Below are 21,323 nucleotides of genomic sequence, written 5' to 3' on the forward strand. Positions count from 1 at the left end.
CTATATCAAGCTACACTCCCGTCCAATGTAAAACTGGAGCCTAGAAAACAGATCTGTTTTATCCTGGTACCCATTTACTGCAAACAAAAAAAATTCCTCAATATTTTTGGCAATTGCTTTTATCTTTTCCATACGAAGAAGTGAAGACAGATATGGTAAAGCAAGGTGTAGGTATAAAATTTATGAAACTGTCGGACTGGAAAGAATACCACGGGTGTTAAGGGATAGCACTTTACAAGTTTCAAATATAAAATTATGTCAGTAGTTCATGTCTGAAGGAAAAGTTGACACTCAGTTCTGAGATCTTCTGATTTTCTTGTTTGCAGAGAATTTAAAATCTCTCCTTCTAAGGTGCAAAACAAAATAAAAGTGGAGTGCTATTCTTAATACTCATCTGTAAGAATTAGACATACAGAAGTTGGTATTAGTATATGAAGTTTTTCTGCTCTGTATTTATATTCACACTAATAGAAGTTAGAAGTTGGGAAATTTCCTTTTTTTTTTGTGGACTGCAGCTTACTAAGTTATCTTGGTCATCTGATAGTCAAGTTCAAGTCTTCAAAAAGCTACTGATGTGAACAAGGAACTCCCTGTTCTCTGTGTGAAGAGACAGCTCTGTTTGTTTTAACAAGGCTAAGTTTAAGTTTTCGTTTTCCTTTCAAATGATATAAGCCACAGAATGATGGAGAAGTTCAGGTTTCCTGTGCAAGTACTGTTACTGGATAGCCACAGAAAAGAAGCATTTAGCCAAAGTAAAAATAAACAAGTTAACCCTTACTCTTCTCACAGGAAAGAGAAACTGCTTCTTTGCATATACACATGCAGTGAAGGAAGTGAGTCCTACAAGTCAAAGTCCAAACAGTACTCATTTAGTATTGTTGTAGCTAAGCAATTGAGAGTCTTATTCTACTGCTGCTTGAACTCAAAGAAGTAGCTAACATTAAGACTAATGTGAAACGGGCAAGTAACATACCATGGCTTGAAAGAAAGTTTTAGTGTAAAACATAGGATGTACAGAGAATATCATATTAATTACTTTTACAGCTGCTCACAAGATGTCAAAGACTAGATCTGCAAAAGCTGTTTATACAAGAGATCCGAAGTCAGAACAAATGACTGAATAAAAATGTTATGATTTATGAAAGCTGCCATTATAATTTATCAGTAAGAGATTCCTGTTTCTCATCATCTAGATTTTAGTTTTGTTTGAGAAAACTACTCAACAATAAAAAGGACATAAAAAGTTGCTTTGATAAAGATATGTGAAAGCCAAGTTAAGCAGTCAAGTGTAGTATTCTCAACCCAGATCTGTTTACTGAAAGGTGAAATGTGAAAGACGCTATTCTTAGAAAATAAAAAGCTCCTTACTAGTGCCTAACTCATTAATTGAGGTCTTGCCAAGGCAAGGCTTGTCTATTTGCCAAATGACAGTCTTCATCAAGCTGGATTATTTCTCATTAACTCAATTTTCCTGAAGTAATAATTACCTGCACCACATTACCCTGAAAGATTGTATTTCCTTATAAGTAGTAGTGCAGACTTTCTCAGGAGGGACCTCGGAGAGTTTCAGAGAGAGACTGACAAAATCTTACAGAAACAGAATAATCAAAAAAGAGAATTCAGAATTGGATAAATTCATTCAGGTTTCTTGTTCCCTCAACTGAGGGATTTACATACCATTTCCCTAGCATAATAGGTTCAAGGTTAAATTGCAGCACATCTAACTAAAATAGTGACAGTTCTAGTAGTGAGTTCTAGTCAGCTAGCATTTGAGATGTTCTTAAAAGCATTTAAGCTTATCTTTATTATTTTTAAAAGTGTGAATGTTTAAATAAGTGAAGACAGTGTTATGAATTCATTAGAACAGTTGACAACTTCAAGTGAAAACTGAAGGCTAAAGTACTCAAGATTACATAACCACACTTCGTGTACAATTTAGTGATAAATCACGTGACAAACTGCAAGAGCAAGTCAGCATTTATCAGACCAAAACTTCCAAAGCCATTAGCTCTAGCGCTACAGCTGTTTTGTTTAATAAATGGGGTATACTATTAATGTGCACTATTACTTCCTTATGTCTCTTCAAGAGTGGGGAAAAAAAGGGAAGCGAGACAGTGAGATTTTAAGTACCATGTGATCCAATAACATGCCCTCTGTAATCAGACAACCCCAAAACTGCATATTCATGAGGGTTTCAGACCGTATATGGCTTCAGAGAAAGCAAATTGATACCTCAGTAAAGTCAGCTAAATAAATTTCTGTAACACTTCATACTTAAGAGTTATCACTAAAGTTAATAGAATAACAGCCCAAAGAAAAGCAGTTTACTTCCATGCACAATGAAGTATCTTTGTCTCGTCACTAGGATGATGCATCTAAACCAAATTAAGTCCATAAACAGTCATATTAACAAAATTACTTACGTACCTCACAAGTGCTGAGGATTTTGCGCTTGAGTAGACATCTCCTAACCTCCTCCTTGTAACAGTCTGAACAACTCATTTGATTAAAAAGCAGAACTGGCCATGAAATTCTGATCAGCAAGAACAGCACAGGCAGGCCATTTTGAATGAAGACTCTGGGAACCACCGTTCTGAGCTATTGCACTTCAAAACTCACTTCCAAATGTTTATTTTGCTATCATATAACAAATATTTCTAATCGCTTTCTCAGAAAGCAAGCTGCATTTTTGACAAAATGAGCAGAAGATCCGATCTGGTGCATTAAAGTTGCACTCCACTACTACTTACAGACAACCCCTGATGTCAGGCCCCTCACTTTGCTGTACAGCTTGTGAAACATAACAGACTGATGTCAAGCTCATTGATGAGCATAAGGAAAAGGGAAGCTATACTAAAATCAGCATTTCCCCAAAACCCAAGAGACTTGCATTCTATCCCTCATTTTGCCTCTAGCTTTCCAATTTCAGAAAGATATTGAAAAAAATATAAAATGGTAACCCTACTGGCACCTGCTTTTACTTCCCTGAGCCAATATAAACTTCCTTGGAGATGAGAGGGAAAAGAGAGAGGAAAAAAATAAAAATAAAATTAGGCATGGTTTTACTACCAAATATGGCATACACTGATAGTGATGGGTGCTGCAATATGAATATCAGGGAAAAGTTTAGCACTGTTATGTAAGAGAGTTAGGTCATTACACAAAATTCATTCATACCACCTGGTAACTGTCACTTAATTTCTACCTCATATTATGTTTTAGTATTTTAATTTGAGAGCACAAAAGGGAGAGTACTATTATGATATCAAATATAGGATGATGCCTTTAAAAAAGACCAAATAGATTAGGAACCATCAATTCAGAAAATACACCATGAGTTACATGTCCAAAATCTTTAGATGTGCCCTAGAAGACAAAGGAAATTTTGCTTCCTTCCCTTATCTTGTAATTATATCTGGTATCAAGTTACACCCTGGTATGTGGTTAACAGGTAATTGGGTTAAGGAGTATACTTACTGAATTTCCCTTATACATGTTAAAGAAAATCACTTTTTTCCCCTCCCTCAAATTTCTCAGTACTTTTTTTTTTTTTAAATATGATACTGTCTTCACACAAAATACCCCAGTTACAGTCCTTGGTTAGTACAATCATCTGTAACTAACAGAGTACAGAACTGCTCCCCCTTCCCACCCCCAAGATCAAATCCCATGTAAGATTCCTTCACCCTTCCTAGAAGCATATTAAGAATTAGAAACAAAATACCTCAGGTCAAGCATAACATAGAAGTCTTAGAAGAGATACAAGATCAAATTTTTCTTTCATTAGAGAAAGTGGAACATATTCATATAACACAAATTGCTCAGGACCTTCTCCAGTTGAATTCTGCTTTTAATATTAGGTCAACCTTGCCTTAGGGTACTCCTGAGGTCCCTTCCAACCTAAACTAGTTAATGATCATCACAGAACCTACTCCCAACCCAAGCAGTTAATTACAGGAGTCAACTTTGGGAACGAATCATTGGGAACTCCAGTAGAAGACACACAGCTTAAGATAATGAAGACTCAAAAACGCGTAGAAAAGAAACCCTAAAACTGTAAGCTGTGCATAGAAAGTAAGCTAGAAACCAAGGAAGATTGGTTTACACCTTCACAGAAGCAGTACTGAAGTCACTGGAGAAGGGAAGGAAGAATGGTTGATGCTCACAAGTTCTTCAACTCATATGGAAAGAAAGTTATAGTTAAAACAGGACCATGTTTTTTTTGTTTCACTTGTGCTGCAGCAGACCCCTTGTCAAGTGGCTGGATATATCATCACACACGAAACAGTTGATCTGGGAACACAGTGTAGAGCAACTACTTTTTAACCACAGCATAGAGACATAACTTTGTTTGTTTAGTGCATTTTATGTCCTTTAATAGTATTCACGCTACAATCAATTTTACTGTTGACCTTCTATGTGCTATCAGCGTCTTCCAAACACACAAAGCTTTTACTTCACAGAAAATACTTTTTCTGCTGTTCTCAAGCTACAAAAGCCAACAGGAAGTGCTAATCTCAAAACCTTCTGCAGACTGTTGCAGATGTTCTTCAAAAGCACATTTAAGCTTTGCATTCTCATGATTCTATATAAAAGGTGATCACTTCATACTCTCTATACAGAAAAATACATATAAAACAACCTATTGTCTCAGCTATTCATACCAAACAGTCTTCTATTTAAGACACCATTTAATAAGATGTAATTAGTCTTAAGAGATCTTCTCCACCTTATAAACAAATCTTACAAAGCTCAGATATCTTTCCCCTAGCTCAACCACAATTTAAGCCATTTAACTGGTCTTGCAGCTGTTTTTGTGTTTAAATAGCAAATCTTGTTAAACTAGTTTCAGCTAATGTATAAATATATTCAGGCTAACTTTATACTCATGCTTTGAGCGAGTAGCTAAATGGGGCAAAAATATGCTCTATAGTATTAAAGTGCGTTGGGAAGAATCTCAGGTGATCACTTTGAATACGCAAAACACAACAGATCACAACACTTACTTTTCATAGACCAGTTCCTCATCGGTGCAGAAGTAGTGGGTATTTACGGTACTCTTCGGTTTGTTTCGTAGAGTAGCAAAGTACAACCGATCTGCAAGAGAGATGAGGGCAGCAGCGTTGGACGGACAAAGCAGGTCGCCACTTCCCCGCGGCACGCCTGTCACCCCGCCGGTGGGCGCCGCACCCTGCGGCCCCGTCCCGTCGCGGCCCGCCCCGCCGCGGCCCGGGAGCGGAAGAGGCACCGCTGATCGTTTTTCTCCTGCGTGAGCGGTGGCGGGAGCGCGGTTACCCGCTGCCCCCGCGGGCCCTGCACCCCCCCGCCCCGGTCCCGCTCCGACCGGCCGGGCACCCCGCGGGAGCGACTTCGGGAGGGCGGGGGAGATTTCTGACCCAGAACGCGGCGGCACGTAGCAACAGGTGCCGGCCCCGCTTCTTACCGGAAAAGAGAGGAGGAAGGAACCGCTTAGGCGTGCCCCGCAGCCCCCGAGGGGCAGGCAGCTCGCGAAAACCGCCAGGCAAAGGGGGGCGAAGCCGAGCCAGGCACGCAGGAAAGCCCACGGAGCCGAGGGAGGGAGGTGGGGAGGACGGGAAAGAAGCCAGCGGGTTTCCTTTTTGAGGGAGGCTCCGGCGAGCGGGACCCCCGCGGCCAGGGGACGGGGAGGGCTCCCCGGCCCGTTCTCACCTTTCACGAACTCCGAGGCTCCCCCCAGCACTTCGGAGGCGGCTGCCGCCGGCTCCATCTTAAACAGGGCGCGGAGCAGCGAGGCGCGGGGCGGCTCCGAACTCATCGCGCTCCCGGGCAGCCCCGGCGGGGCCGGGGCGCGCTCGCTGGGAAGCGACCCGTTGCCCGGAGGGGCCGCCCGCCAGGGGCCACGCTGCTGGGACCGCCGCTACCGCAGCCCGCATAGGAACGGGAGCGGAGACGAGAACTAGCTCCGGGACACGGCGAGCCGCCGAGCGAGCGAGCGGGCGCCCGCAGGGACTTCGGCTCCACCCCGCCCCCAGCCAGGAGACGCCCCCGGATAAAGAGCAGCGGGCGGTTACCAGGCGACCGGCGGCGCTCTAGCAACCGCGTTACCGAGTCTTTGTTTCGCCCGGACCGGGGCCGAGGCGTGCGGGTGACCGGCCTCCCCCCCAACCCCCCCGGTCCGGCGGCCCCGCCTTCCGCCTCACAGCGCCTAACCATCGGGCAGGCAGCCCGCCAGCGCCCCCGACCCGCCAGGCAGCGGCTTTGCACCCGGCACACCTTCGTCCTCCGCCTCAGCCCTGCTCTCACGCCCACCTCCCGGTGGAGCGCGGCCCTCCCCGCGCCCGGGCAGCGCCTCCGCGCCCCGCGGCGCTTTTTTGTCCTCTCCTCCCGCCCGAGGGCGGCCCGTGGCAGAACGCCCCACGCAGACAGAGGGGGTCTTGAGGTACAACTCGCAGGGCCTGAGGCGGCGGGAAGCAGACCTGAGCCGGAGCTAGTACCTCAGCAGTGCAGGTCCAGCTCAGGGCGGAGGTGACTGACCGAGCCGCGCAGGCTGGGCGGGAGGCCGCCTGAGGGGAGAAGGGAAGCGCTGCACCGCGCCGGCAGAGCTCTCTCTCCCCTGCCTGGGACACTGACTCGCGCAGGGCCCGGCCCGGTCTGCGCCACCATGTAGCCTGATAGACAAACCGGCGCACCAATCAAAAGCTGCCTTCCTACGTCTCCAGCCAATGAGCGAGCGGTGCCTGGTGAAGAGAGGGCTGCTGCCGGGCGCACCCCTCGAGCGGGGCTCTCCTCACCTGAGCCCCGGTGGCGGCGCCCCCCGCCCGCTGGTCACACGCAGGCGCCTCCTTTCCCGCCCGCCGGGGTTTCTGTCACCCCCTGGGCCCTCCCTTCCTCGCCTCCCTCAGGCGAAGAGTTGTAGCCGCTGGGCAGCGTCGTCTGCTGGGGAGAACCGAGGGGGAGCAAGATCTGGGGGAAGCCGCTTGCGAACAGAAAGGGACGAGACGCACCCCGATCGCGTGAAGCTCTCCTAACGCGCTGGTTCGAGCTATGGGCTCTCGCTCTTCCTGGGAAGTCATCTAGCAATGAAGAGTTTCACGTATGCTTCTAAGGCTGTCGTAAAACTACACAAAATTACTTGTAGCTTGATGTTTTAAAAAAAGTGAAAGGTTGGCTTTCTGGTGGTTCATTTGCAAAAGCTGAATTAGCTTGTAGTCTGCAATTAACTTACTGCCAAAGAAATAGAAGCATTAAAAGGGTTAGAAATGCCTTTCTTCTACCACCCTCCCCTTTCGAAAGACAGAGCAGACGGTCCATCTCATTTTTACAATTATACAAGCAAAACGTTGCAAAGGAGAGGTACCCTGAGGAGGAAAAAAAGGATGCTATTCTTCCCCAAAACAAAAAAAAACCCACCCTTGAAACACCTTAAAAAGTCATTGTAATACAAAGCAATATGCAGCCCTGAGGTCCACATTATTATCACTATGTTTTCCTAACACTTTAAATAACTACTGTAATTACCAGTTCATATAATTAACTCGTGTGTCTGCAGATGAGGCTAAACACGAGTGTGAAAACACTTTTGACTCATCAATTTTTAATCTAGTGTCATAAGCACTGGATAATCTTTAAAGCCTTACAAATGTGTTGAAGTACTACAGAAAATACTTCTCTCGTGCAATTGTTTTGTAGTTGCTTGTTTATTTTTGGTATTGGTTCTAATAATTTGTACCTGTGTTCTTACATCCCTTTTTTCCTTTTTTTCATAGCTCCAGAACTAATATTCCTAAATGAGACTCTCTTTGGGCCTGGTCCTGTGAACTTAGGTAAGAAAACTCATTCTCAGCAGTAAGTACTATTCTATACAAAATGCTTGCAAGGCTGAGACCGTAGTCTTCCGTAAAAGCAAATTAAATAAAGGTTGTTGGAGGGTACTTGCTTTTCATGGAAATCAATGTGTTTATCTTTACCTATCTTGTTCTATGAGACTTTCACTTGTATTTAACCCTTAACTAAATCAAAATTTCATTTTTTATTTACAAGCAATTCTCTAAGGGGTAACATATCCTGTGTAAGAGAAGAGATATCAATGTATTTTCTCTAGGACCATAGCTTTTTAACACCCTTTTTTACTCAAACTTTCATTACAGTTCAATGTTACATACATTTCTAAGTCTGCGCTGCACTCTACTCGAGGGGAGTTTGTATGAACATACTCAAATTAGCTTTAACTAAGGTATCTTGGGCAACAGAAGCAAAGATGGAGCCGTGTAACAGGCTAGCTAGCCAGTACCTAGAATCCCTAGATACAGTTTGTGTTAAAGCCTATTATTTGTAAATCCATCTACCTAGGCTGGTGAATCTAGGAGGCAAACATGACTAGAAACTGAAGCCCCACTGCCAAATGTTGTTTGTATACCACTTACATACCTTTTCCAAAATTACAACTACTGTTTTGGTTGCATGCAAGTTCTCATTTGTGGCAATTAGCTAGAGCCTTTGTAAGCATAGAAAATACTTAAAATTTTCTCTTCTTCCCTGTAAAAATATGTACAAAATAACCTCCATTTTTTTTCAGTTCCAGTATTGTGTCCCACAGCTTTTAGTATGATTATCTAATGAATTTCACCTTGTAAAATGCTAGCTTTAAGAATGTTTTCACTTCATAGAATTTTATTATAATAAATTCCAATTACTATTTTTAACATTTGATGATATCAAATATCAAGGCTACAGTGACATCTTGTGGCATTTTTTTTAACTGTAGGTAAAGAAGCAATTTTCTTGTAGTCCTGTTGCATCATTTTAAGACTATATCCTGATTTTTTCAACAATGATTTTTTAAATACATCTTTTAGATACAATTTTTAAAATCCTGTGTTGCATAAACATTAATTTCTACAAAACATTCAGAGGTAGTGATGAATCTGTTTAGACTCCAAAATATTTCCAAATGACATCTAGATAATCTTAGAAGAAATCATCACGTGCATATTAATTTGTTAAAAATATAAATTCTCAGGAATATATTTCACATTGAAGAATCTTAAGGCACTTTTATAACCATCAAGGGATAAAAAGTTACCAGCCTTTAAAAATAAGCAAACAAAACCCTTTTGATTTCTAAGCACAATGAATTATGGCTAGAGCTGAAGTCTTATCTTTGAATTTTCTTTGCTATCTAAGCCTAACTGCTTAACGCTGTGTTTTTTGATGGCTTTTTTTTCCTCATGAGTGCGCCTTACATGTATGTGCCAACAAATACACATTTTTTTAAAAAATGAAATCTTGGTGCTGCTCATCTGTATGCAAACTGTGAGCTTACTTTAGACATCTAACACTGAAAAACTTGGTGAATAATCTGAAAATAAATACATTGTGAATCTGTTTTATGTACTTTATTTGACAATGGTACAAATTAAATTTACCAGTATAATAAAAGCTTGTTCTATTCATTTTTTCACTGATACAGAAGAACAAAAAAAAACAAACAACCAAACCCAACCCAAAACAACTCCTCCCCCCCAACAAAGAACCCAATGCTAAGATTTGGCTGAGTTGACAGTTCATTTCACATTATAAAAGGCAAACAACATCTGTGAGTCTTCACAATTCTAGTCGATACTGCAGAGAACAGAAATTACAGAAGACCAGTAAGTAAATGAAATGCAGTAAACTACCACTAGGAAAGTTGCATTTCTGGAACGATCATAGACCTCTTTGTATACTACTTATCACTACAGCACAATAATTAAAAGCTACTTTTCACTATTACAACAAAATTAAGCAGACTTTACATTGCCATTTTAAGATTTTGCCCTTTAAATCTTGCAAAAGTACTAGGAAGACTTCACTGAACAGAAACCAAATCCTTTAACACTGACAGAACGGGATAAAAGAATCCTCCGTTCCCCCAAAGAAACCCAAAGACTCACACCCAGAATCAGCCCTGCTGTAAAGAACTTGTCACATTTTTCAACCACTTTTTGTTCAACTAACTTATTACAAAAAATGGTAAAATTATACACCATTTGTGCAGATGCAATTTGTGTACTAGGTGTTAGCTGTTATTGATTGCCCATAGATACCTTTGAACTGATACTGAGAATCAATTAAAAGCTGATGCAGATGAAACTAAATCGACTTTGCATGCCAGATTTGATTCCTCTCTGTGATCCAGGAAAATCACTGTCTTTTGTTCTTTCCTCCGTACCACAAAAAAGTTCTGTAACTGCAATGGAAAAGGTTTGTCCTGTCTATGTTGACACGTTTCCAGAACTACAAAGTCCCAATCTAACAAAAGCTGTTAATAATAGCTCTGTTTCTTACTACAGATGAAGCCAGCGAATTCAGAGACCGATAATAGTCCAGCCCTGTCAAATATCACTGTACCTTAAAATACTTTTTTTTATAATGCTTTACCCATTCGTTGCACATTTTAATTCTGTTGTCATAGCCACCAAAAAACAGAGATGAAAGGAACCAAAAAGCAAATACTCATTTGAAAGAATAGTTAAAAAAAACCAGTAAACCTGTAATACTACAAAATGTACACTCTGTAATAAATGTAGAACAGCTTGCTCTTATTAGGAATTGTAAATAAGACATTTTTAAAAAGTGAGGATTTTCTTGGGCACATTTTTGTAACAATGTACATGCAAAATATCAAAATAAAACTAAGTACTAAAGAGAGTATTAATAAGTAATATCCCATCCATTTCTTCTGGCTGCTTATATAAGTTTCATACATTCATGTTTCTTACGTTTCCAACTACTGGGTTTTACCTTTCAGCTGCTTGCAGTGTTTCAGCAACTCTAGGCAAATTAATAAGAGGAAAAAAAGCCACATCAGAGATCATTTTCCACTATCTCAGCAGTAGTAGATACTGTAGGCAATGGTTTTAGGACTATCTGAGATTAAGGTGAGGTACTCTTCTGGGTTGCTTTCATAGCAGCTTCAGGAACATCTCAGAATACAGAGTAGCTTATATACAAATTTCAAAGGGGTTTTGTACAGGAGTCTAGAAGCCCGGCCAACAGTTTGTTGTAGCCCTTCTACGGTTTCACTAGGAACTGGGTAGGAAGAGGTGAGGAGAGGAGGGAGAAGGCAAGGAAGCATCTCAACATATAACTATCAAAAATATGCCTAGACCTCATATGACTAGATACATATATTTAAAAAAAAAAAATCAAAACATAAGCACTGAAGGGTAGGAGTGCATTTTTGTCTGCATGTTTCTGAAGAACTGGCCTAATTAACTGTAATAGCTTTTATGATTATTTTATCACAGCTAAACATTAGTATATAATCTTTAAGTTTTCTCAAAATGTACCTTGGAGAACTAGTAAGAAAGGAAAAAAAAAAGACATAAAAAGCCAAATTAAAAAAATTCAGAGGCTACAAACAAGGATGGCCAAGATGCAGTAATTACACCTTCTTCTCTCCTTGAACTCAGCACAATTCACTGAGTATTGTTTAACATCTAACCCCTTAAATTCATTGGCTTACATTTTATTTTTGTGATTGGCATAATTAGGAAAACCAAACTGAGCAATCATGATATTTGAATATTTTAAAGGCATGCCATCATAAATATTAACCAGTTTATTTACACAGTAAGATCTCTGTAACAAATGCTCTGCTCGGTGCCACATTCCAGAATAGCCACTGTTAGTGTCTTTTTCTAAATTTCTTATATCAACAGGCTTCACAAACACTCCTGAAGGCTTTCCAGTATGCTTGGCTACCAGAAAATTCATGGCAATATCATCACAATTTTGAGTTTCATCTATTAAGGCGTAAACAGCTTCTGGCTGTCTTTGAAAGTCTTCTAAATACCCACTATGAAAAAATGCTGCACCAATAAGAACCATAGAATACTGATCTCCGTTTCCAAATCCAGGGTTCTGCAATTCGAAGCTGCCATAACTGTATACACCTGAAGGAGTAGAAATGTGCTTTCTAGGAACAAATCCCACTATATGCTCTGGAAATTGCTGAAAGGAAAAAGAAATTCAAAAAATCACAATGAAGCCCACATTGTGATATGGGTTAAGTATTTTCATAAGACAGATTTATGCTTTTTTTAAATGAGAGGAGCACAAGATTATTGCCAGGAAAGAATGAAATTGTTGGCATGTGGTCCTTTGATCTGCATAAATGATGCAATTAAATACAGTTTTGCAAAACTGACACAATATGCCTCATTCCACATCACGTAGTGCCAAGAAACATCTATCCACAATTTGCAGCTGTATATTTGGCACTCAAAATAAGTTTACAGACAATTTCTCTTAGAGAGAAAACACCCACACACTTTTGTTTTGCAGCCTACTATCAATTTAAATAAATTCAGCAGTCAGCAACTTCAGTGTTCAAGTACAAGAGTTAAAAATTTTAAAGTTACAGATTACAGGTATAGCTACTATTGAAGAATATTTTTGCAATTTCTACTATTCAATGCTTCAATTCTTCTAAAATTTAGCTTTATAGCTAGAAAATCAATGGTAAAACATTATGATATAGTATTACTCTAATTAAAACCATTAATCTGAATTGTAACTCACAAATACTGCCTGCCAAGGTGCAAAACATTACCTGCCAAACAGAAAAGGCAAAAGCAAGGTCATGAGCACTGACTAGTGTATCATCATCCATCATTAAAACAGCTGAAGGGAGAAAAAAAAAAACAGAAAAACTTTTAACTTATCAAAAGATTAAATACACGAGCACAGTATGCAGCACAGCATTTGACAAGTTAGCTGTGAAACTTCTATAACCATTAAGCTGAATTGCAGAACTGAATAGTAACTCCTTGAAAGTAGATTGAGAAAACATATTTAGATTTCAAAGCTAAAGCAAGGTTGCAGCTTTGTGGTAACTGGAAGCAAACCTCAGTTTTAGATTATTTGCCAGGCTGTAACAAAACTCAGCAACCTTTGATCATCTGTAGTACAGCTGGACAGATACGCGTCGGAAAACTTGGAGTGTTTGGCAAAGCAACTTAAAATTCTACTAATCTTGTGTAAAAATAGAACTAAAATAAAGAGTTAGATACCATTCTTTAGTGTATGAGATTTATATGGGATTCTTAGTATAAAATTTTACCCGTCTCCTCACTACTTGCAAGTTCTAAATAAGCAAGCTTAATAAATTGCACAGGCAACATTCAATATTATTAACTACAGAAGGAAGAATCTTTGCCTTAAATTTTAGGCAAAAGACTATCAGGAAGTAGAAAAGGAAAGCTATTCTTAGATCAGAACTCCGGACACATTAAAGCTTCTTAAATTTATAGTCGGAATAAATCCTATTACAGTAAATAAAACACTTGGGAAGCTGAAATTGCTCATGCCTTCCTAGAAGTCATGGGTTTTGAGTAGCAAGGCATGTTAGGAAGGGGGCAGTAAATAGAATTACCTTTACTAATCATGAGTAAGGTCAGGTCTGTAATGCAACATATGGGGGTTTTTTCCACTTGAAACACACAGGGCTTATTGTTGTGCTTCTCCTGGAAAGAGCTTAGGAAGAATATTTAGATGAATAGCCAAAAGACTGGGGAAAACACTCTTAAAAAGGACGCATAATTTGAGATAGAAAGCCAGACAGCTAGGAAGGGAAGTTTCTCCAAAGACCAGAACGTGCTTGAGAACTTAGTCTTAAAATCAATGGATTAAATCAAGTCTTTACCAGATGGCTTAAGTCCAAATTAATGCAGAGACTGAACAAATACATGCACTATGAATTTCAGTTTACACTATAAAGGGAAGAGAGGCTGAACTACCTATGTTTGCCTGACAAAGGAAACAGAGAACACAGTTGCAAAAGCCCATGAACTGCATTTGACATCCCTCTTTTTTTCCTTACTCTTCATTGACAACCTCTAGCCTGCTGATGGTGGTGGTGTGCATCTGATATCATAACATAGGTTTCTCCTGTATTATCCACATTCTATTAAGTGGCCCAACAGATCCATGGATTTATTACATAGTATAACTCAAACCATCTCTCTTTTAGTGTTAACTCAAACCATCTCTCTTTTAGCGTTCAGATTTTAAATGTGAAAATAATATTAGTAGTAGCGATATGAACTGTTGATTACCTTTTGTTTCCAGCTCAGGGAAATTCTGGAGTCTGTTCCTCATGCGATTTACCGTTTGAACTTTAAAGACAACAGGGACAGGATGAGGCCCCAAGGAATTCCACATTTCCTCTGGTATCTTCTCACCAACGTTGTTCCACACGACGATTACTTTATGTAGATGGGGGATGGCTTGATAATGATTTAAAAGCTTTAGCAGTAAGTCAGTTCTATTATATGTCTGCATAATAAGAGTAAACGAATCCAAGGCAGACTGACTCTGGGTTTTTGGTTCCCTTCTCAAATTGGGCATTTTGTCATCTTTGATATTGGGAAGCAAAGCCGTTAAAGCACCCGCCACAAGAAGTAAGACAATGATCACCACAGAAGTGAAGTGTAGTAGGCGGATTCCCATAACTCTTCCTGGAAGCTTACAGAAGTGAAGATACCTTTAAAACAAGTAACAGGAAAGGAAAAGTCATTAATCCCATGTATAGCTATCTCCTTTACTTGAGCAAAACTCCCACAATATTAAGTAGACTTTTGTTCAAGTAAATAAATGAGGAGGATTTTAGGACTTGGGCCAATTACTTTCAACTATCAAGCCAGGTACTTCTTGTACTCAGTTTCTATGTTTACTTGCTGGTCACTTTTTTTTGGTTAACTTTGAATTTCCTTGTTCTGTGAAAATGAATCTAGAGTAATTCTTTAACTCTAGATTGTTCCTCATCTCTTATTTTCTCAGTACTGCATTTTTGATTGAACATTTACATACCTCACCAAACCCATCCAGCTGAAATTAGAAAGCAAATTTGTACAGAGATGCAGTATTTTCAGCATTGCAGGAGCTCTGCCTTAGCTGGGAAACAAAAGGGAGAGAAGGTGCCTCCTCAAGAGCTCTGGCAGAAAGGAGGAAGTTAAATGCTCTTTCTTTTTCTGTTGCTCAGGCACCATACACAGAAGGAACAATCTTTATCACCGATTTGCTGGACATTTTGTCAATAGTTTGTATATCTGCTCAATAATGGTTATTAATGTGGAAAATATGATTCTGATCATACTACCTGAGGCTATTAACACAGGTGGAGCAAAAGAAATATGCCAAATGGAGTCATGTAGGAATGCAACAACATCAGTAACAGCTGGTCTGCTAAATCTAGAACCCAGCAGAAACTGGAAATGTCAGATGCTAGGTGCTATGTATCAGCTAACTGGGGGAGCAGCTTTAGTATAAAGCAGGGGTTTCTGGATCCTGCTGATTCTGGAATTAAACAGAAGCTCTTAAAAAGCGGCTCCTACAAAGGTAGCCCCGACATTCATGCCTCTTAGGTAGCAGTCCCAGTTCTCCAGGCATTTATAAACTGTAATCTCGGCAGGATCCAGCAGCCACAGCATTCCCTAGTTTGCACCTCAAATGTGTCATCCACACCTGTTCTTCCTCCTTTGCTCGCAAGACTAGCATGAATTGAATAAAAGATGAACATTCTCCGCTTAGAATCATAGAATCATTAAGGTTGCAAAAAAAACCTCTAAGATCATCGAGTCCAACCATCGACCCAACACCACCATGCCCACTAAACCATGTCCCTAAGCACCTCATCTACTCGTCTTTTAAATACTTCCAGGGATGGGGACTCCACCACTTCCCTGGGCAGCCTGGTCCAATGTTTCACCACTCTTTCAGTAAAGACATTTTTCCTCACATCCAATCTAAACCTCCCCTGGCGCAACTCGAGGCCATTTCCTCTCGTCCTATCGCTTGTTACTTGGGAGAAGAGACCGACCCCCACCTCGCTACAACCTCCTTTCGTTGTAGAGAGCGATGAGGTCTCCCCTCAGCCTCCTTTTCTCCAGGCTAAACAACCCCAGTTCCCTCAGCCGCTCCTCATCAGACTTGTTCTCCAGACCCTTCACCAGCCTCGTTGCCCTTCTCTGGACACGCTCCAGCACCTCAACGTCCTTCTTGTAGTGAGGGGCCCAAAACTGAACACAGTATTCGAGGTGCGGCCTCACCAGTGCCGAGTAAAGGGGCACGATCACTTCCCTACTCCCACTGGCCACACTATTTCTGATACAAGCCAGAATGCCATTGGCCTTCTTGGCCGCCTGGGCACACTGCCGGCTCATGTTCAGCCGGCTGTCAACCAACAACCCCAGGTCTTTTCCCTCCAGGCAGCTTTCCAGCCACTCTTCCCCAAGCCTGTAGCGCTGCATGGGGTTGTTGTGGCCGAAGGCAGGACCTGGCACTTGGGCCTTGTTGAACGTCATGCAATTGGCCTCAGCCCATCAATCCAGCCTGTCCAGGTCCCTCTGCAGAGCCTTCCTACCCTCGAGCAGATCAACACTCCCGCCCAACTTGGTGTCGTCTCCAACTTACTGAGGGTGCACTCGATCCCCTCATCCAGATCATTGATCAAGATATTGAACAAGACCGGCCCCAAAACTGAGCCCTGGGGAACACCACTCGTGACCGGCTGCCAACTGCATTTAACTCCATTCACCACAACTCTCTGGGCCCGGCCGTCCAGCCAGTTTTTTACCCAGCACAGAGTCCACCTGTCTAAGCCGTGAGCCGCCAGCTTCTCTAGGAGAATAGATACTACTAAACAGTTACTCATCTATACATATTACTCATGTTACTCCAGAAGTAGTTTCTAGGCTTTCAGCAGGGAATTCTGATCAAATTAAGTGATCCAGGACAGCCCCATCAATTACAAATTTTGAGAGAGTATCCATGTGTTTTTTCACAGAAGTTTTGATCATTTTTTTCCACAGTATATATATCATGCTTGAAAATATGAATGTAAATTATTTTAGTCTAAAAAACCTCTCAACTTACCTCATTGTTGCCAAGCAGGATTGTTCTTCTCCCCCTTGTTTTTACAGGACAGTTGTTTGCGATCTTTGAATCTGTTGGAAATTAAAGGGACTCTATAACTGAAGATCAACAGTTATCCCACATGCTACCCAGCATTCTTTTACAAGTAAACGTTCCTCGCAATTACCGATTGATGTACGCATTCTTGGCAATTAACCAATCCCTCTTCCTATTGCTCAGTTGAATAATTGTCTCTGCCTTCCAAAGAACACTCCAGAAAGAAGTTACTACACCAGTTGGTTAGAAAGAAACCCACAGCATACGTCTCTGCTTGTAAAACTGTTGCTTTGTACCAATGCAATGTCTATGCGTTCTGTCCTTAGGGTCAATTACAGAGACAGAAGCAGGTCTCCAGAACATCACAGTCTGTTGCTTTGTTCACCAGGCACCACTAAAATATATATTTGGCTACCACAGTCAGGTAAGTAGTCCCAATCAAGTTATTTTCTTTTCTGGCCCATCCCCTTCACACTCTCCTTCCACTAAGCTTACCAGTTGTGTTAGAGGTTTAAGACACCGCATTTTGTTCTTCCCATCTGGTTTGGCAGCTCGGCAGAAGGGAAGGCAAATAGGAGCGTAAGCACAAAAAGGAAGGATGCGCAAGATGCAGGACTGCAACCTAAGAAACCTGTGTCCGTTAAGGCTCCTAGGTTGTTGGAGGGATTTTTGTTCTTTTAAAACTAGTTGAACAAAGAAAGGGATTTTTTATTTTTGACTTAGGAATGGTACTGTAAAAGTTTAGAGAGCAAGAACTTGTATTTAATAATTGAGCCTATGTGAAATTTTGTAAGAGTAATTTGTTTAGGTTGTATGAACTTACTTCTTAAAAGTACAGAATTGCCAATTTGAGTATGTCCACACATACAAGTCTTCCCAAATTTGAGTTCCAGTTTTACCACTGACTTATTTTGTGAGGCTGGAGAGGTCATTGAAACTATTTCCAGAAGTTAATCACTTGTTTTGGTTGCTTCATTTTATAGATGTAAACAATCACGCCTGACTTCTGAAACTGGCAGCAGTAGCTACCCGGCATTTCTTAGGACCACCGTATCTTGGTCATATGTGCTTTTAAAAAGGTGAACCTTGGATCCTCCTTCCCCAGTTGCAAGCTAGACACAACAATACTTACCAATACCGCTGTAATGATTCATTAGTTAAAATTTAAAAGCATATTTAAGATGAAAATATAAATGTTGTTTACTGTGGTAACGAGACTTCCCGGCTTGCCGTACATTCTTACGTTTACTCAATTGCATACAATAGGCCGTAATGATAAGTAAGGATGACATTATTACATATTCTCTAATTAAAATAAATGTCTACGCAAAATCTTTAGAATTAGCATCATGGCACTTTCCAGTAAGAAAGTGCCGATCAGTTTTGCCAACTAAGTTATGGAATTGAAATGCAAGATTGACCTTAAAAAATTCTTACAGTACCCCCTGTAGACAACACCTCTTCAAAACAAAATTGACGAAAATAAAAACCCTACGTCAAAATACGAAAAATTCAATCCTCGTTCCAAGAAAAAGGTTTCTGGAACGGGTTCCGCTCTCTTCGCGCGCAGCACCTCATAATGGCATTTCGTAATAACTACGTGCAGCCGCGCATAGAGGCGAAGAGCTTCCCCGCGCGCCGCCCAGCCCGGCCGCCCCCTCACGCACGGTTTCGCTCACGTTCAGGCGGGCGCCAGCATCGCCGCTTGCTTCCCCAGCCGTGAGGTGTCACCAGCAGCAGCGAGCCCGGCGGCAGGCCGCACCGGAGGGCAGAGGAGAGGCGGTGCCGGCCCGGCACCCCGCGGCTCGGCCCGCCCGCGCAGAGCCCCTCCGGTGACTCAGGGGCGGCCCGGGCGGGACCGCCGCAACGTTACGGCGGCGCCGCCGTACCCCGCTTCCTGTGGGGCGTCTCTCCGCTTCCTCCCGGCAGGCCCCGGTTTGTAGTTCGGGGTCCTGCCGCGGGCAGGGAGCTCCTCCCGCCCGGCTCTGGCAGCTCTGGCTGGCAGGCGGCTTCCCAGAGCGCGGCGCCGCGGCGCTGCGCCGCAGCCCGGGTCCGGCCGCGGGGGGCCGGGCCGCCGCCCCAGCCCCGTACCGAGGGCTGCCGCAGCAGCTGCTCCGGGAGCAGCGGGCATCGTAAGCGGAAGGCGGGCGGGCAGCTGGCCCAGGACGGGTGAGGATTCACACTCTGGGGTTGGGCTTGGGTTGGTTTTTCAGCCGGCCGCGCCGGCCCGGGCAGCGCGCGCTCTGCTCCGCTCTGCGTGACCGGCAGCCCCAGCGTCCGGACGGCAACGGGCCGAGCAGCACCCGCCGCCGCCAGCCGGGGCCCCGCCCCCTGCGCGCGAACGGGCCGTGGCGGCACGCCCCCGCCGCCCCGCGTGCTGTCGCGGCGCGCAGGCGCGCAGTGGTAGACCGGAAGCGTGACTGGCGTGTGGGCCGGCGCCGGGGAAGCGCTCCCGCCCCGCCCCGTCTGCCTGCCCTGCCGGCCGGGCGCGCAGCGGCCCCGGCGCCGGGAAGATGTTGCCCCTCTCCATCAAGGACGATGAGTACAAGCCGCCCAAACTCAACTTGCTCAGGAAGGTGTCGGGCTGGTTCAGGTGAGCGGCCCGGGGCGGCCCGGGGCGGGCCGGGCCGGGCCGGGCGCAGCGGGGGCCGGGGCCGCGGCCGAGCCCCCGCCGAGGGGCTGGGGAAGGCTGACGCCGGGGGCGCCTGGGCCGCCCGGCGAGCGGGCCCGGCCTTCCGCCGCTGCCTCCTGCTGTACCGGCGGCGGGTAACCCTCTGTGTGCTCCGTGCGCAGGTCCATCCTGGCGGACAAGACCTCCCGCAACCTCTTCTTCTTCCTCTGCCTCAATCTCTCCTTCGCCTTCGTGGAGCTGCTCTACGGCATCTGGAGTAACAGGTACCGGGGCGGGGGGGCGCGGCGCGGGGCGGCCGGCCGGGCGGGAGCGGCTCCCGGCGCGCAGGAAGCGGCGCCTCCCGCCGCGGCCAGTGCCACGTCTCCCTCTCGGCGGGGCCGGGCCGGGGCGCCGCGGGCCGGGGCCGTGCGGCCGGGCCTGGCCTCCTGGCCCGCCGTCCGGAGGGGGCCGGTCGGCAGCGCGTTGGGGGCTGCTGGAAGGCTTCCCCCGGCCGGGAGCGCTCTCGTGGGTAGCGACCGGCTCCGCCGTCCCCTCAGCCGGATCCCAGCGGCTCAGGGGGGAGGCGCTCCTGCTCGGGGGCGCGACTCGGCGCGTTATGGAGGAACGCCGTTTGAAACGGGTGTCTTGCCGGCCGTGCTGCTCGGCTCTTTGCTGAGGAAGAAGCCTGCCCTTGGTGCGAGTTACAGGACCCAGGGGTCGTAACCGTGTCGTGCCTGCCGCTTGCCGCAGAGATCCTTTGTCCGGGAATGTGGCTTCGTTTGTAAGATGATAGCTGGGCGGCAAAACCCAGCGCTGCACCAAGCATCCCTGTCTCTGAGTGAGAAACGGGAATTAACACATCCTGGTATAGACGAGTGGTACTTTATGTAGCATACAAATTCACAAAGGTGGAAAAACCGGGAGGGACTGGACTGAATTGCTACTGCAAAATCTGTAGTAAAATATAAGCAGAAATGCAAAGTAACTTTAGTACTGAGGTATGGTGTACAGGTAGAGAACGGACAACAGTAGTAGTATCTCCATCATGCTTCATGCTTGATAGAGTTGTTTTATGGTGGTATTTCAGTCTCTAAGTCAATACTTCAGTTTGAAGTGGACAGGTGTGGAAATGTCATTTAAGCCCAATAGTGCATCCTTCCACATGGAACTTAAAGTAGTCTTTATCAAAAGCTGTAGTATGGACACAGATTATCGGGAGTCTTAATCAAGTCTTGAGTGAAAGCAGGAATGCGGATTTGGAAACAGTTTCATCCTACTATTTATCATTTTTCTCTGAATCTCTCACACTGTACTATAAAATCCTTAACCTTGATTACAATAATTGCTACTCTAGCACTAGTGGGAACACAGTGCTATCTTGGGCACAGACTATCTTGGCAACGTGCTTGGTTTTGACTTTGTTGATTCACTTTGCAATTGTGTGATTGTGTGAGGATTATTGTATGCGTAGCCTGTTTATTCAAGTATGGATATCTTTTTTTAATAACTCAGAAGGTGCAAATATTTTTCTCAATGGTTCAGGTATAAAGAGCTTTATGTTCATGTAAGTTTGTTCTGATGTATGTCTTTTAAGCATAATGATTTTTTTGGTAGTGTGACCAGAAATGAAATCTATACCACAAAAAGTCCTGTATATGAGATAATTAAACTGAGAAACTGAAGTGACATTTGCCAGAAATTTGTTACAGAAGATTTGGGCTTACTGGAATTGAAAAGACTCTTACTTATTTTTGTTCATTATAGAGATTAAGAATTGGGA

The 21,323-nt window shown here is 43.7% G+C and overlaps 3 protein-coding genes across 5 annotated transcripts in view; 1 reads left to right on the plus strand and 2 right to left on the minus strand.

The window, feature by feature from the left end:
• The window catches only part of CDC14A (cell division cycle 14A), a 67,720-nt gene extending 61,756 nt beyond the window's left edge, over positions 1–5,964 (minus strand). The window contains 2 exon segments of the mRNA XM_076337905.1: positions 5,007–5,097; positions 5,689–5,964. Of these exon segments, the coding sequence (XP_076194020.1) occupies positions 5,007–5,097; positions 5,689–5,794 (197 nt within the window). The 5' untranslated portion in view covers positions 5,795–5,964.
• Positions 5,965–9,359: 3,395 nt separating this feature from the next.
• Positions 9,360–18,871, minus strand: EXTL2 (exostosin like glycosyltransferase 2). Of its 3 annotated transcripts, XM_076337908.1 has the most exons (6): positions 18,600–18,871; positions 17,428–17,471; positions 16,897–16,967; positions 14,079–14,506; positions 12,575–12,645; positions 9,360–11,973 (listed from the first exon to the last, which is right to left on the minus strand). In XM_076337908.1, exons 3-6 carry the CDS (start codon positions 16,899–16,901, stop codon positions 11,482–11,484), a joined length of 996 nt encoding a protein of 331 aa, XP_076194023.1. In that variant the 5' UTR covers positions 16,902–16,967; positions 17,428–17,471; positions 18,600–18,871; the 3' UTR covers positions 9,360–11,481. The 3 variants fall into 3 exon arrangements, with proteins under 3 accessions (XP_076194023.1, XP_076194021.1, XP_076194022.1); XM_076337906.1 differs by lacking the exon at positions 17,428–17,471 and having other exon boundaries at positions 18,612–18,871; XM_076337907.1 differs by lacking the exon at positions 17,428–17,471.
• Positions 18,872–19,376: 505 nt separating this feature from the next.
• SLC30A7 (solute carrier family 30 member 7) overlaps positions 19,377–21,323 on the plus strand; it is a 37,684-nt gene continuing 35,737 nt past the window's right edge. The window contains exons 1-2 of the mRNA XM_076337909.1: positions 19,377–19,525; positions 19,726–19,827. Of these exons, the coding sequence (XP_076194024.1) occupies positions 19,446–19,525; positions 19,726–19,827 (182 nt within the window). The 5' untranslated portion in view covers positions 19,377–19,445. The remainder of the gene's footprint in view (positions 19,526–19,725; positions 19,828–21,323) is intronic.

This window comes from Aptenodytes patagonicus, chromosome 5, assembly GCF_965638725.1.
Source record: "Aptenodytes patagonicus chromosome 5, bAptPat1.pri.cur, whole genome shotgun sequence".
Lineage (NCBI taxonomy): Eukaryota > Metazoa > Chordata > Aves > Sphenisciformes > Spheniscidae > Aptenodytes > Aptenodytes patagonicus.